The following is a 17,918-nucleotide window of genomic DNA, read 5'->3' on the forward strand; positions in this document are numbered from 1 at the left end:
GTCTGCGCTTCAAGACAAGAAAACAGCTCCAGAATACGGTCTCGCCTGCATAGATGTTCCTTTGGATAAGGAATGGATTTCAAATTTGTTCTTCATAGGACAACAACCAAATCAGGCAAAAGATCATTGGTGAAAGATCAAGCTTCAACAACGACTCTTTGGTGTGCTGGCAATTTCACAACGTCTCTTTCACACCTCTATATAAAGGAGTGAAGACCTAGAGAATTGGTAATGCAAGAACGCTGAACGAAAGACTCACAAGTTTCTCACAAGTACCAAACCTCTGCTGAAATTGTTCTGCATTCACTTAGAATTTCTGTGTCTCAAAGTCATATCTTAGAAATTCTTAAGTCCATTGAGTCTGTATCTGATTTGTATTGTGAGCACCTCTGATTGTATATCAAGTGTTCAACCTTAAACAATTTTCTGTGTAATTTTGTTTAGTTAGGAAGTCTCTTGCAGTTGTGCTTGAGCAGGAAGTCTCTTGATTGTGTTCTTGAGCAAAGGAAGTCTCTTGCTTGTGTGCTTGAGCATTGGAAGTCTCTTGCTTGTGTGCTTGAGCATTTGTAATCAGATATTACTCATAGTGAAATCTCCTTGGAAGTGCAAGGGGGACTGGACTACTTCCGGATTGTGGAAGGAACCAGTATAATTGCTTTGTGTCGTTCTTCTTCTCTCTCTCTGTTTTATTCCGCTGCATTTAGATTCTGATCATCACTTCAGAAGCTGTCTCACTTAGCTTCTGATCAGTGTATTCAGTTATTCAGAGAAACGAAGAATTTTTCAAAACACAATTCAACCCCCCTTCTTGTGTTTTTCTCACCTTCAATTGGTATCTAGAGCCTTGGTCTGTTGTGTATCACTTAACCGTGCAACAGTCAAAGATCTGAGAAAAACATGACTACTCCTCCTCCTGATGGTGATACTAGCTATAAAAATGTCTCACATGATTATAGTGATAGTAAGAAAACCAGTGTTGGAAAAGTTCCAAAGTTCAATGGAGATGCTGAAGAGTTCTCTTGGTGGAAGACCAATTTTTACAGTTACATCATGAGCCTAGATGAAGAATTGTGGGATATTCTGGAAGACGGCGTTGGTGGTTTAGTCCTTGATGAAGAAGGAGCTGCTGTGGATAGAAAGAAACATACTCCAGAACTGAGGAAACTTTACAAGAAGCATCATATTATCAGAGGAGCTCTTGTCACTGCCATACCCAAAGCAGAATACATGAAGATGAGTGACAAATCCACTGCTAAAGCTATGTTTGCTTCTCTCTGTTCAAATTATGAAGGGAGCAAGAAGGTCAAAGAAGCAAAGGCTCTCCTGCTTGTACATCAGTATGAGTTATTCAAAATGAAGGATGATGAAACTATTGAGGAGATGTACTCAAGGTTTCAAACCTTAGTTTCTGGTCTACAGATTCTAAAGAAGAGCTATGTTGCTTCTGATCATGTAAGCAAGATACTCAGAAGCTTACCTGCCAGATGGAGACCAAAAGTGACTGCCATTGAGGAAGCTAAAGATTTAAACACTTTAAGTGTCGAAGATCTTGTTAGTTCTCTCAAAGTTCATGAGTTAAGTCTTAATGAACATGAGTCTACTAAGAAGAGTAAATCAATAGCTCTTCCATCCAAAGGCAAGTCATCAAAAGCTCTCAAAGTGGTTGAATCTGAAGAGGAAGAACAGTCAAGTTCAGACTCTGAACCAGATGCTGCTGAAATGGCCATGCTCTCAAACAGACTTCAATATCTGGCCAAGAAGAACAGAAAGTTTCTCTCCAGAAGGGGTAACTCCAGAAGCTCAAGGAAAGAAGATCAGAAGGGATGCTTCAACTGTAAGAAGCCAGGTCACTTCATTGCTGAATGCCCTGATCTTCAAAGAGAAAAGTCAAAGGACAAGTCAAAGAGGTCTACCTTCAAACCAAGCAAACTCAAGAAGCAGATTAAGCAGAGTTTAATGGCAACCTGGGATGATTTGGGTAGTGAATCTGGATCTGATAAAGAGGAAGCTGATGAAGATGCAAAGGTAGCTGTTGGGTTGGTAGCAACAGCAACTTCAGAAGCTGGATCAGATTCAGACTCAGAAGATGAAAATGAGGTATATTCCAAAATTCCCAGAGATGAACTTGTTGAGTCACTTAAAGAACTTCTTACACATTTTGAAGTAAGAACCAATGAGTTGAAGGATTTAAAAGAAAAATATGCTGATTTGGTACAACAGCAAAAATCAACTCTATTGGATCTGAAAGCTTCTGAACAGGGACTTAGGGGCTTTGACTTCATGTGTAAAACATATGAAGATCAGCTCAGGTTCTTATGTCAGAAGCTACAAGAAAAGTGTAATGAAAAACCTTTAAGTAATCATGAAATTGCTCTTGAAGACTTCATTATATCTGGCATTGACAGAAGCAGAGTGGCTTCTATGATTTATAGCATTTACAAGAACAATGGCAGAGGAATTGGCTTTCCAGAAGTGAAACTGGAGAAAACCAATCTAAAGTCTTGTTGCGAATGCATCAAGGAAGGTCTGAAAACATTCTTTGTACCAGAAGGGGCTGAGTTGGAAACTGTTGTTCAATCAGAACCTGAAGCTTCTAGTTCTAAGGCTAAGATTACTTCAAAGCCAAAGAACTCTAAGTCAAAGGCTATGATCAAATCTGATTCCAAAACTTCAAAGGTTAGGATCCTGAAAAGATCAGAACCTATTCCTCAGAGTCTGGTGAAACCAAAATCTGGGGTTCTGAAGTCTAAGTTTCAGAAGAAGACAGTTACTGCTTCTGAAGTACCAAAACCTAAGGTGATGGCTAATCAGAAGCAACCCAACTCACAGCACAAGGTACAAGAAGTGAAGAGTAAAGCCTTAAGTACTAACCTTCCAGGACCCATAGAACAATGGGTACCTAAATCTAAAAATGTCAATGATGCAGGTATGTCTAAGAGCAGTGCCAAAGCAAAGATCATGGTACCTAGACAGTGGTTGCTCAAGACACATGACAGGAGACAAGTCCATGTTCCTCAGCCTAACAATGAAAGAGGGAGGAAATGTGAAATTTGGAGGCAACCAGTCAGGCAAGATCATAGGTACAGGAACTATTGGTAACTCCTCTACCTCGATTAATAATGTATGGTTGGTAGATGGTCTTGAACATAACCTTTTGAGCATTAGTCAATTTTGTGATAATGGTTATGATGTGTTTTTTGAAAAACCCAACTGTACAGTAATCAACAAGGAAGACAAATCCATTGTGTTCAAAGGAAAGAGAGTTGACAATGTCTATAAAATCAATTTTTCTGAACTGGCTGATCAGAAGGTGGTTTGCCTACTATCAGTGAATGATAAGAAATGGATGTGGCACAGAAGGTTGGGACATGCTAACTGGAGGTTAATCTCTAAGCTTAGTAAGTTACAACTTGTTAAAGGGCTACCAGACATTGACTATCATTCAGATGCACTTTGTGGTGCATGTCAGAGAGGGAAAATTGTGAAATCATCTTTTAAAACCAAAGACATTGTCTCAACCTCAAGACCTTTAGAATTACTCCATATTGATTTATTTGGACCAGTGAGTACTGCATCCTTATATGGAAGTAGATATGGATTAGTCATTGTTGATGATTACAGCAGATGGACTTGGGTGAAATTCATAAAGAGTAAAGATGTTGCGTGTGATGTATTCAGTAGCTTCTGCACTCAAATTCAATCTGAAAAAGAGTCAAAAATTTTGAAAGTCAGAAGTGATCATGGTGGAGAATTTGAAAATGAGCCATTTGAAGCTTTTTGTGAAAAACATGGAATTTTCCATGAATTCTCTTCTCCTAGAACACCACAACAAAATGGGGTTGTAGAGAGAAAGAATAGAACTTTACAAGAAATGGCCAGAACCATGATTCATGAAAACAATTTACCAAAACATTTTTGGGCAGAAGCAGTGAATACAGCATGCTATGTTCAAAACAGGATCTATATTAGACCTATTTTGGAGAAAACAGCATATGAACTCTTTAAAGGAAGAAAACCCAATATCTCTTACTTTCATCAATTTGGATGTACTTGTTACATTCTGAACAACAAGCTCTACCTAAAGAAATTTGATGCCAAGGCCCAAAGAGGAATCTTTTTAGGTTACTCTGAAAGGTCAAAGGCATACAGAGTGTATAATTCAGAAACACTCTGTGTTGAAGAATCTATGCACATTAAATTTGATGACAAGGAGCTTGAAGATAAAACTTCAAAGCAAGGTGAAAGTTTTGCAGAGATACAGGTTCCTGAAGCTACTCCAGAACCTGATCAGACAGCTGAATCTGAAGATAGTCCAGAAGCTGAACCCACATCAGAAGCGCAAGATGAAACTGCTTCTGATGAAGCACAAGATGGCTCACATCAAGAAGATCCTCCCAGAAACACATTCAAACACAAGTCTTCACATCCTGAAGAGCTAATCATTGGAAACAAAGATAGTCCAAGAAGAACAAGATCACATTTCAGACAAGAAGAGTCAATGATTGGACTAATCTCAATGATTGAACCTACAACAGTTGATGAAGCACTTTCAGATGATGGATGGATCCTAGCTATGCAAGAAGAGTTGAATCAATTTCAAAGAAATGATGTGTGGGATCTGGTACCCAAACCTCAGCACAAGAACATTATTGGAACAAAATGGGTATTCAGAAACAAGCTGAATGAGCAAGGTGAAGTAACAAGAAACAAAGCCAGACTTGTTGCACAAGGGTATAGTCAACAAGAAGGCATTGATTACACTGAAACGTTTGCTCCAGTTGCAAGATTGGAAGCAATCAGGTTACTTCTTTCCTATGCAGTTAATCATGGCATAATATTATATCAGATGGATGTCAAGAGTGCATTTCTCAATGGTGTCATAGAAGAAGAAGTGTATGTTAAGCAACCTCCTGGATTTGAGGATATTAAATATCCTGACCATGTTTTTAAACTGAAGAAATCACTATATGGCTTGAAACAAGCTCCCAGAGCTTGGTATGATAGACTAAGTAATTTCTTAATCAAAAATGATTTTAAGAGAGGACAGGTTGACACTACACTCTTCAGAAGGACCCTTGGGAAAGATATTCTTGTTGTGCAAATATATGTTGATGATATAATATTTGGTTCTACTAATGCATCTCTTTGCAAGGAATTTTCTGAGTTAATGCAGGATGAATTTGAAATGAGCATGATGGGAGAGCTGAAGTTCTTCCTTGGCATTCAAATCAATCAATGCAAAGATGGAGTCTATGTTCATCAATCAAAGTACACAAAGGAGCTTCTGAAGAAGTTCAAACTTGAAGATTGTAAAGTGATGAACACTCCAATGCATCCTACGTGCAACCTGAGCAAAGAAGATGAAGGAGCTAAAGTAGATCAGAAGCTGTATAGAGGTATGATTGGTTCTTTGTTATACCTCACTGCATCTAGGCCAGATATTTTATTCAGTGTATGCTTGTGTGCAAGATTCCAATCAGATCCTAGAGAATCTCATATGACTGCTGTCAAGAGAATCTTCAGGTATTTGAAGGGAACAACTAATCTTGGACTCCTTTATAGGAAATCCTTAGATTATAAGCTAATTGGATTCTGTGATGCTGATTATGCTGGTGATAGGATTGAAAGAAAATCAACCAGTGGCAATTGTCAATTTCTGGGTGATAATCTTATATCCTGGGCTAGCAAAAGACAAACAACTATTGCTATGTCTACAGCAGAAGCAGAATACATTTCAGCTGCAAGTTGTTGTACACAACTACTTTGGATGAAACATCAGTTGGAAGATTATCAGATAACTGCTAACAGTATTCCCATTTATTGTGATAATACTGCTGCTATTTGTTTGTCTAAAAATCCAATTTTGCATTCAAGAGCTAAGCACATTGAAATCAAACACCATTTTATCAGAGATTATGTTCAAAAAGGAATTTTAGATATACAATTCATTGATACTGAAAATCAATGGGCTGATATATTTACTAAGCCTTTAACTGTTGAAAGATTTGATTTTATAAAGAAAAATTTGAACATGCACTTCGTGTCTGATTAAATGTTTGCTTGCTCCTGAATAGGATTTTAGGTTCTGAAGTTAGTTCAGAAGCAGTAGTCCATCAGAAGCTCTTTATTGAGGTTCTGAGGAAAACTCGCTTCTGATGATGACATCAGCATCTGAAGTCCAGAAGCTGGATTTGTTGCTTCTGAATAGTTGAATTAGTGGAAACGTTGGGAGTTACTTTTTAAAGTAACTTCTGGCCCACTAACTTGGTAGTTACTCTGTGAACTTCTTACGTGGCCTGTATGTGTTGGTGTATAACTAAAAGGGCAATGATGATTTTAAAGCTTTGAAAGTACTTTTCACGCGCCCCCAATTTTGTCATTAATGTTATGTTTGTTTGTCTCTTTTGAATTGCAATCGTTTTACTTTTAACACTTTGTCAATTCACACACTACTCACTCACAACAAACACATTTGCTCTCAAACCGTTTGCGAAGTAAGCGCATTCTCTCAACCTTAGAACCCTAAAATCTTCATCTTCTTCAAATCTTCGTCAATCATCAAATGGCATCATCAAGCTCGCAACGAAAAGATTCAGTATCTACTTCAAGAATGGTCCCTGAATATGACTACAGAGGAAGAAGCATGAAATTGGAAGAATGGGATTTGCAAGTTCAGATAGAGAATCCAGTGGACTTTGATTCTCTGAATTTTCATAGGTGTTCTATCAGAAGCTACTATGAAGAGCAAGGACTCATGGATTATTTCAGAATGTTGAATGGACCAACATATGAAGCTCTGGTTAGACACTTCTGGGTAAGAGCAAAATTTTACAACAAAGCGGCATCCTTATCTGAGGAAAGTCAAATGGTGCTAATGTATCCTGAATTAGAAGGGAAAACAAGAGAAGAAATGGGTCTTGCGCCATTTGTTGAAGATGAAATCAGATCCAGCATCTGTGGTATTCCAATAAGAATTGCACAATGGCACATAGAGTATGTTCTCAAGGCTGCAGCCTCTGGATACTACTCTGGAATTGATCTTTCAGATGCTGCTGAAAAACGCATTTGGAAAAAGCAAGCCAACTTGGTGATTTACAATTCTGAGAAGGAGAAGAAATATGCTGAATTGAGCATGGAAACCAAGATGCTTCTGAAGATTCAGAATGAGACCCTGTTTCCAAGTGGTGACTGTGTGAAACCAAATCTAGCTCAGAAGGTCCTTCTCCAGCACTTCATCAAGAAGGAAAAGGTGAATGTGCCCAAATACGTGTTCAAATACTTGGTAGAGTGTTTGAAGCAGAGTCAGCTACTGGATAAACCCTGGGTACCTTATGGAAGACTCCTCTCAGAGATATTCTATCAAGGAGGTATCTTGAACAGTCTCAGTCAATCTCAAGGCTTCACAGATCAGCTACTTGACACAAAAACTGGAAAATTCATTAATGCTCATACTCTATTGAATATGAAGCTAATCAGTGAAGTCACCAAACTTCAAACTGATTTAAGTGAATCACTTGTTATGTCTGATCTTATGAAGGACTTTCCACCCATCTGCAAGAAGGATCCCATTGAAGTGCAATTGTACTATATCAAGGAACATTTTGAGGCAACCAATGAGAAAATCAGATTGGAAGATATTCCAGAGGAAATGTATGGTGGTGCTCTGCCACGAGCCAGAGGCAGAAAGTCAAAAAGGAAGATGACTGCAGAGCAATATCTAGAGGTTGAACAAACTACTAAAAAGGCAAAAGTTGCTGCTGACAAGCTCAAGATTGGTAGTTCATCAGCATCTTCTATTGAAGAAGCCATTGAAGACATGGACTCCAGGATGATCATGGGTGTTGACATTCCTCTTGATCAACCTGCTATACCAAAGAGGAAGAGAAAGCCAGCCTTGAGGAGAACCAAGGATTTTCCTCATATCACCTTAAGAGCTCAAGCTGCTTCTGATTTGAAGTTAAAAGAGTTACAAGAGAAGAAAGCAGCCGCTGAAAAGGTTCTGGAAATTGCTGCTGAGCTACGAGAGTCTGTAGTTTCAGAAGCCAAGCAACTGTTGCAGGTGTCCAGTAAATCTGCTAAAGAGGATTCTGATCCTGAACCAGAAAAGGTAATTAATATATCTTCAGATTCCGCATCCGCATCATTATCAGATTCTGATGATTCTGATGATGATGTACCCTTAGCTCAACTTTTTCAAAAACCAGTAAAAAGCCAATCAACATCAACCAAAACCAACGATAAGCCCTCTTCGTCAACTTCTTATGAACCAGTTGGCCACATAGTTAATGAGAAGTTAGCTGAACTGGCTGTGCAAAGAGAAAGAGTCATTGATTCTATCTTTCGCCTTAACCCTCAACCCCTTTGCATTCAACCTCTCAACATGATTCCTCCTGAAAATGTTGAGTCCACCTCAGAAAAAGCCTCTGAAGCAACTCCAGAAGCAATTGCTTCTGAAAATGTTGTTTCAGAAAACCCCCATCAACAAACACCTGAACCACATAAACCCACAACACCCCCTCAATCACCAATAGCTATCATTGACCCCCAACTCAACAATCAAACAACAACTTCACCACATCAACCATCAACTGAAACCGAACTTCAATCTTTACCTGAACACTCTCCTGAACCAACTCCCATGGATGTTGACATCTCTCTAGTCAATGTTCAAGCCTCAACCTCCACCTCACACATTGATTCTGACCAGCCCTCATCTTCTAACACACAAACACACCTTACCACTCCAGCTCCTAACCCTATTCAAGATTTAGAAATCAGTGATTCTGATCTTGAAATCCTTGAACATCCACCCACAAACATCCTGGAATCTGGATATATCAATTCTGAGCTTCTGACAATCTTGAGTCAGATGCACAATCTGGTGGATCAAAGAAGGACAATTGATCTCACAGGTGCATATGAAGACTCCTGGGCATCTCTTCAGAACCGGGCAACTGAGCTAATTGAAAGCATAAGGGCCAAATGCATCAGAGTCAAGCAAGCTTCAGTCAGAAGGGTAATGGAGCATGTGAATCAGAGTCTGAGAGTAAGAAGCTCTACACTGCTCCTGGCAAACCAGCCTTTCTTCTTTGAAACAGATTACTTGACCAGAGAAGCAAGGTTGTGTAAGCTTCTGAAGAAACAGATGGCACAACAGCAGCAAGAAGCCAAAGAAAGGGAACAATCTCTTCTTCAGAGGCAACAACAACTTGAAGAATTGTTGAAGAAGAAGATTGAAGAAATGGAAGAGATGAAGAAACAACAACAAACCAACCCTTAGTTGCACACCCTTGTGTTTTTCTTTGTTTGTTGTTTGTTTTTAAAATTTCTTAGTCCTTGCTTCTGAAATCATCTTGTCTTATTTCTTTTGCTTACTGATTCTGACTGTTTAGCTGCTTCTGACAATTGAATATACATGATTTTTGCTCTGATTTATTTAGTTCATTGCTTAGTATACTCTCTCACGTTTGAGTTTTTCTCATATCTTTTTGTCTTTTGTGCTTAGATTTATTTTATTTTTTTTTTTTTTTGATAATGACAAAAGGGGGAGTATATGTGACTAGTATTTAAATGCTCTGAGCCCCATTAATGGCATTTAAAATTTTTGAAAAACTTCTATCTTTTTACCTTATTGGTATAAGCTATGAATGAACGAAGGAGTATCAAAATTTCAAGTAAAGTTAATTGAACCATTCTTCTTATCTATAAGTAAATTCTTTCAATGATTCAATTTTGCTTTTAAGCTCTGATAATAATTATTGCGCGTAAAATGAATTTAATTAACCTGGATAGAACCTAGGGGGAGCTTACAAACCTCACCTTAAAGACTATCAGACTCAGGGGGAGTTTGAGCTTACAAACCTCAGATTCTGAGCTTACAAACCTCAGAACCCCAAAGTCAACTTGTTAATTAGATTAACAACAATTGATCAATTTTAAATACTTTTGTTTGTCATCATCAAAAAGGGGGAGATTGTTGGAACAAAATGTGTTTAACAATAAACCTTAAAGAGTTTTGATGATAACAAGGTATTAAAAATTGTAAATTGGACTAGCTAATATTTGTTCAAGTGTACAGGACCATAATTATAAAGTTACATCATCATTGGTTCTAAATGAGCAAATAAAGAGCTATGGAAACAACAAAAATTTGAAGCTTAAGCGCTCCTGAAGTCAAGCTGCTCCTGAAGAAAAAGCGCTCCTGAAGTCAAGCCGCTCCTGAAGTAAGCTGCTCCTGAAGAATAGTGTTTCTGAAGACAAGAGGTCCAGAAGCCACAGTATCAGAAGCCGCATCATCAGAAGCTGCAGAAGTCATCTCATCAGAAGCTGAACCATCAGAAGCTGCATCATCAGAAGCTGCCTCATCAGAAGCCATTTCACCAGAAGCTGAGTATCAACTGGATTTGCAAAGAATCAAGAATTGAAGAATTATCAATGCAAAAGCTGTCTATTGGATTCGAAAACACAAACAAAGGATTAGTGGAGCTTGCAACGGTCATTTCAAAGATGTTTGAAGGTGTGTGTTTGCAATTTGGACGAAAGCGTTGACATTGTACTTTGTACGAATTGTACAACCACGTTCTCCACTACTCTGTTTTGTGTCTGCGCTTCAAGACAAGAAAACAGCTCCAGAATACGGTCTCGCCTGCATAGATGTTCCTTTGGATAAGGAATGGATTTCAAATTTGTTCTTCATAGGACAACAACCAAATCAGGCAAAAGATCATTGGTGAAAGATCAAGCTTCAACAACGACTCTTTGGTGTGCTGGCAATTTCACAACGTCTCTTTCACACCTCTATATAAAGGAGTGAAGACCTAGAGAATTGGTAATGCAAGAACGCTGAACGAAAGACTCACAAGTTTCTCACAAGTACCAAACCTCTGCTGAAATTGTTCTGCATTCACTTAGAATTTCTGTGTCTCAAAGTCATATCTTAGAAATTCTTAAGTCCATTGAGTCTGTATCTGATTTGTATTGTGAGCACCTCTGATTGTATATCAAGTGTTCAACCTTAAACAATTTTCTGTGTAATTTTGTTTAGTTAGGAAGTCTCTTGCAGTTGTGCTTGAGCAGGAAGTCTCTTGATTGTGTTCTTGAGCAAAGGAAGTCTCTTGCTTGTGTGCTTGAGCATTGGAAGTCTCTTGCTTGTGTGCTTGAGCATTTGTAATCAGATATTACTCATAGTGAAATCTCCTTGGAAGTGCAAGGGGGACTGGACTACTTCCGGATTGTGGAAGGAACCAGTATAATTGCTTTGTGTCGTTCTTCTTCTCTCTCTCTGTTTTATTCCGCTGCATTTAGATTCTGATCATCACTTCAGAAGCTGTCTCACTTAGCTTCTGATCAGTGTATTCAGTTATTCAGAGAAACGAAGAATTTTTCAAAACACAATTCAACCCCCCTTCTTGTGTTTTTCTCACCTTCAGAACAATCATTTGATGACATATGCAAATTTTTATAGTAGTATTTAAATTAAATTAATCACGCCAATTATAAATATAAAGGTATGTAGAGAACTATTATAAGTTACAAACGTCGAGACATTTTTAAGTTTTTTAGGTATATAAAGTTGTATAGTTTTTGTAATCTCTAATTTTTTTTTCTCAATCATAATGTCATTTTTTTTTATCATTTATATTATTTTAAAAAATATCACATTATATTATTTTTAACATTTTTAGTCAAAATTTAGGATTTCATCTCTGACATTTGAGTATGGCTCATAAGCAATCTTAAAGGTGATGAGTTAACGAGTGAGACCCTGCCCTCACGATGTCTTTAACGTGTCTCTGACCTACTCCCTCCGGTCACTATTACAAGCAAATTTCAACTTTTTAGATTCATTCAATAAATGATGTATGTGGTCTACAATATAGACCACATACATCATTTATTGAATGAACCTAAAAAGTTAAAATTTGCTTATAATAGTGACCGGAGGGAGTAAATGTTTTGTTGTGAGAGATAATAGCCCTTAGCATTACGGTTTAGGGGTATATTTGTCTCTAAGACCGTATTTATATATGAGTTGTAAGTTAGTAACACTATAAACTATAATCATACATTATCAATAATACAAAACTGCAAGTACTATGTAGTCGGAGACATATACATATTTGATCGAACTTCATAACCAAACATCGCGTTGAATTGTTTGCGTTTTATTATAGATAGTTTCATTAATCTTCTATTAATAGCTACTGTTCTAACACAACTCAATCAAATACTCCCTTCGGTCTTTTATATAGGAAAAGAAACCAAAAATTATCAAAACAATCATTAGTTGTTGTAATCTTTTGAATGTTTTTACAGATATGTCCTCATAAAAATTTGTGAAGTATTAAATATACCCACTAATGTTGAAAAGACCAACATTAAATGAGGGTTTGAAAAATCTTTTAAACAATAAATGTACCTTAAAAGTTGTGACTTTTTCTTACAAATTGGACCAAATTTTTTTTTTGAAAATTTTCTTATAAATAAGATCGGAGTATATTTGGCCGTTCATTCTAATAGAATCAAATTATTTTGATAGTGAAATTTGTTGGAAAGTAATTAGAGGCATACTATTACTAACCCACATGATTGAGTCATGATGACAACAAACAAAAACACTTTTTATACCAATTATATAATAATCATCAGATTTTAAACATTTCTTTTTTCAATAAAACACAGCACCACAAGATCCAATTATAAAGCAGTGTTGCCCATCTTTCGTTTTCCTTCACGACTAATTAACCTTATATGGGGCATATTATATGTCAACTTAAACTATTTTTATATTAAGTTAATTTTCTAGACACTAATTTTGAACCTCCTCTTTGTGTGAAGTGAATCTTTTGAGTTTCCTATATAACACACATTGCTCCATGTTGTGTTTTGTGTCCACTCTTCTTTCTCTCTTTGCTAGCTAGCTTTCTAAGAAAGTGTGTAAGAAAAATATGGGTGCACTTTATTACTTGATCTCCAATTTTTGCACACCTAGCACAAAATCCAAACGCAAACCAATGCAGGTATACTCTCATAACCAAACTAACCATGTTGTTTAACTGTTTAGGGTTTAGGGATATTTTATTTTCTTCCTAAAACTTTGAAGTTCCATTCATATAGCTAGTTTTATTTTTATTAAAATATGTTGTTTATTCTATATTTTCTATAGACAGTTGAGATCAAAGTCAAAATGGATTGTGATGGGTGTGAACGAAGAGTCAGAAATGCAGTGGCTACAATGAAAGGTTTCAACTTCCATAACTATTTCTCCAAAGCTTATGCTATTAATTCTGCATCTGTATTAGACCTAGCTAGCTAGTTCTAAAAAAGAAATACTCTACTTGCAACGACCATTATTATAAGAATCTTTAACAAAATTTACTGGTATTATGAAAAGTTATCAGCACAAAAAAATTATCTTAAATGTGTATGACTATTACAAAATTGGTGGATTCTAGGGTGAGGGATCAATTAAGTCCATCACCGGTGGACCAGAACATAAATGTCATTAGATTGAATCAATGGTTTAGATTTATCAAAAATAAAAATGAGAATATTCACAACATGTCACACACAATCTTTTCCCAAAACTTTGAACCCAGAAACGGTTTTTCTTTTTGTTGAAATCATCATCTTCAACCTCCATTCAAATTGCTGTAAAAGAGAATCTGCGAGAAAAATTGAATATTGCTTTCAAAAGTTTATGGGTTTTGCTAAGAACATAGTTTCTAAGTTCAATTAGTGATGGTGACCTTTTAATACACATAACATAAGAAACATGAGATCTTTGAATTCCCATTAAAAAAATGAGTTCTTTGAATTTACGCTGTACAAAACACAATGAATAACAAATTAACCAATTTAAGAGGGATATTGCTCAGCACTTGCATTTCCAACATATAAAACTCCATTACTCCATTACGCTGTATACAATTAAAATTTGCGATGCATTCTTGTTGATTTTGTGGCTTGTAATTCTTCAGTTTTCTTTCTGTATTATAGTTGGTTGATTAGAAGTCTGTTCAAGCAATTTTAAAGGAGTTAGATTGGTGCTTGTAGAGATTTTTTTTTTCTTTTCATTTAGGGTTCATAATTTGATCTCAGATTTTATTGTTTGGGTGCATGATAATTGGAGGTAAATAGAGTATCTCATTTTGAACGAAGAAATTAGAGTAAAAATTATAAATATAACTGAAAACCAATTGTGGATGCTATTGAGTGTGAAAAGTTGCATATATTCTCCCTTTTGATTTGAATAAATCTGAACCATGTATTTCATCCATTGGTGTTTTTCTCATGGTCCACCGGTGAGGGACCTAATTGGACTCTCACCCTAGAATCCACCTACAAAATTACTCTTTATGTATAAATACATTTAATGTTGATTTTTCACATTCTAAAACATCTAAAACAAATTCATATTAATTAGAAATATATTTAGAAAAAGAACAATAAATACATCTAAAAATTTGTAGAAAAATTTATAGTTAGAGATAAACAATTTTTGTAAAATAGTAGTATTATAATTTAGGACAGATGGTAGAACATTTTTATTATCTTTTTCTATTTTGGCCATAGTATAAAGGTTACTTCAACCCATAATACTGGAGAACATTAAGAATATCACTTCCTACGTTTGGAGCCAAGCCTAGTGCATGTTGTAAATTGCGGCCATTGTGAAAGATTCATGAAAGTTTCTTTTCTTTTCATTCTTTACAATTAAAAAGCTGATAAAGTTAAAGTGACTAACTTCTTATTCACACCCCTCAAAAAAAAAACTTCTTATTAACAGATTATTTGGTCCATTTTCTCTCCTTTATATCTTTTCCGTTCATAATTTTTTATGATTAATTAACACTCCTTTATTTTTGTCTAATTCAACTACTGCTTTTGGAAACTACAATTTCACAAAATTCACATCTTATTGACCAATGCCCATTTTTTTTAATAACCAATGACCAAATATTTTTTTTTTTGACAAAATAAAAGATATTCATTCATTCAAATTGAAATAGTACATCGATATAATGCAAATTCGCTAAAAACAAAAAGGATGAATCTGTGAACAGGCTCACAACATCCATGTTAATATATATCATAAAACAGCAAAGTACAAATTCTTACACATATGACTATATTTAAATCTCTGGAATAACCATGTTTCCGGATCTACAACGTGCATGACGCCAAAGTCATTGATTGGATCTGCACTGGAACGAAGCTGATCTGATAATCTGAAGCGATCAAATACCTAAGAGAAACAAGAAAAACAAACAATGTCGCACAAAGACGACGAACAACCAACGTCGCACGAAGACGACGAAATCACAAAATAAAACGAAATAGATGTGAAAATCACTTATTTCAATAAAAGGGAAATAAAAAAACGAGTTAGAGGGGTGATTTTGGGTCAAAAATTGACCCTCAATCATCCCTCTAACCAATGACCAAATTTTTAGTACTCACTACCCTTTACTATATTCATTCATGCAGAACTCATTTTTCTTCTTCCAAATATGCATGATTTATATCCGGTCTAAGTAAGGAAAAATGAACTATATTCAATCTTAATTACATATGATTTTTGTCCCTACAAATATAAAAAAATTATTTTAGTCCTCGTAAAAATTTACATTGACTTAAATCAAAGTTCAAGAAGACAATAGCACTAAGGAAGTAAGACAATCAAATTGCTTCAAAACTCTTTCCAATACAATCTAGTGGCCACAAATTCTTCTTCTTTTGTGAGTCCTACTTCCTTGGTTCTATTGTCTTCTTCACAAAGATTGTGTTCTCCTTCGTGAATCTTTCTATTTAGGGTCCCAAAACCCTAATATTTTTTCATTAAATTTTAATGAGTTAACATCATTAATCCATGTCACGCTTTGCCATGTCGGTAAAAAGTTGCCACATCAATTTTTTTTCAAATAAAAAAATTTCAGGACCCAAATTGATGATTTGAGAAATTGTAGGGACAAAAAGAAAAGTTCTTTTATAAGAACTAAAATCAAAGTTCGTTATATTTATAGGAATCAAAACTATAATCAAGTGCATATTTAGTTATCAAAACAACTTACTAGACCTAGCATACATTATACTAAACATTATTTTTCTTTTTTAAGGTTTACAATAAGGTAATCATCATGTACCTGTCTTGCAGGAGTAAAATCTGTGGAGATAAACCGAAAGCAAAGCAAGGTGACAGTGAATGGTTTTGTTGATCCAAACAAGGTGTTGAAAAGAGTAAGAAGCACTGGAAAGAAAAGAGCTGAATTTTGGCCTTATGTTCCACAACATGTTGTGACCTTTCCTCATGCCTCAGGCATCTATGATAAAAGGGCACCAGCAGGACATGTGAAAAATGCGCAAACATTTCCAGCATCTATTGATACAGAAGAGAAACTTATGTCCTATTTTAGTGAAGATAATGTTAATGGATGCTCCATCATGTAACCAAATATATATCACAAGAACAATACAAAAATTTGAATCAACACGAAAACATGTTTTTTAATTGTCTATTAAATTTTGTTGCGTATAACCACAGGGGTTAAGCGCAAGTGGTCAATGCATAGTGTATGTGATTGTCGTAAACTGTGACGTGTCAAGTTCAATTTCTATTCATAAGACATGGACACAAACATTAGAGAAAATTTTCTTATTTTTTCCCTCGAATTTCTAGTTCTATTTGTAATATTTTTTTTCTTGTATCTTTTGTAGATGAATCAATCATTAAGCAACTTTTTCCTTGAACTTTGTTGGTTTTCTTCTAGCTAGTGTGATGGAGAAGAGTAGTCAATGAATATTGAATGTACTTTTTTGTTTACTCTTGTTATTTTGAACTATATAACTTCTGGAAAATAAATACTATACTATATAGCTAGGGTCAATTATTGAACCTTCGTGGAAAATGAAAAACGCTGGATCAGAATCAAACTTTATAAAGTAAATGGAAAAAATCAATTTTGAAAGGGTTAAGGGAAGAATTTGATTCTAGCTGCCTACCCCAAAGGCAAATCGAATAACGCAATGCAAAAGGACCACTTTTACTCCTAACTTCAACCTTTAGCCAATATATTCCCTACACTTCATTTCTTTTTTTAGTTGTATTCAATTTTGTTTTAAGTAAGCTAATATTGTGTTACCACTTGAAGATATGGTTGATGATAAAAAAAAAAAACGATTTGTAAGGGACTTTGATTTTTTTAATATTGGAATATCTTACACACAAATTTTTACCAAAATTTATAGGTAAGCGAATAATTTTTTATGCTTTGAAGTTTTTAACTCCAATTTATTTTTCTTTTATGGTAAGATATACTCCATTCGTATGCTAAATGTTTAAAAACTTAGGAAAAATACAAATGATGACATGATCATATCTTATGGTTGGTTAAACTAAATGTTGACAAAATTTATGGAGTGATGAAGGATAACGCAGGGTGGTAGTTGAAATAATAAACCTTCGATTTCTTTTATAGCTGAGATACTACTCCGTACCAAACATCATTTCCCTTTTTCTAATCACACCCTCAGCTTTTACTCAATGCTGTATACATTTCAAGAACTGATGAGGTTTTTTTTTTTTACTCTAAGAACAGGGAGAGTTAAATTATGTGATACGATGATTTTTTTAACACCTAACAAAAAAATATTAGAATAAATGTATACGAAATACTCCAACCAATATTATAAAATGAAAATTGATACAAAACAACGGCTAAAACTACGCAGAGCATAGCAAATCTACCGATCCACACACCATTAGGCAATAATCTTGTTAGTTTTTTTTCATCATTCTCTAAAATAATTTATCATTCTTTTAAAATAATGTTCATTCAAAAAATGTGAAAGATTTTTCCATTTTCCTATATACTTTCCACTCGCAAAGCTCTCCCTTCCCCTCATTCCCCCCTAAACTC

At 35.4% G+C, this 17,918-nt stretch overlaps 1 protein-coding gene across 1 annotated transcript; it reads left to right on the forward strand.

Moving 5' to 3' along the window:
- Nucleotides 1-12,887: 12,887 nt before the first annotated feature.
- On the forward strand, nt 12,888-16,749 carry LOC146909123 (heavy metal-associated isoprenylated plant protein 21-like). The gene is made up of 3 exons (XM_085726924.1): nt 12,888-13,019; nt 13,166-13,241; nt 16,157-16,749. The coding sequence occupies exons 1-3, from the start codon at nt 12,948-12,950 to the stop codon at nt 16,447-16,449; spliced, it is 441 nt and encodes a 146-aa protein (XP_085583050.1). The 5' UTR covers nt 12,888-12,947; the 3' UTR covers nt 16,450-16,749.
- Nucleotides 16,750-17,918: the final 1,169 nt, after the last annotated feature.

Source organism: Medicago sativa, chromosome 7 (assembly GCF_051527215.1).
Source record: "Medicago sativa cultivar Bolivia chromosome 7, Bolivia_mono, whole genome shotgun sequence".
NCBI lineage: Eukaryota > Viridiplantae > Streptophyta > Magnoliopsida > Fabales > Fabaceae > Medicago > Medicago sativa.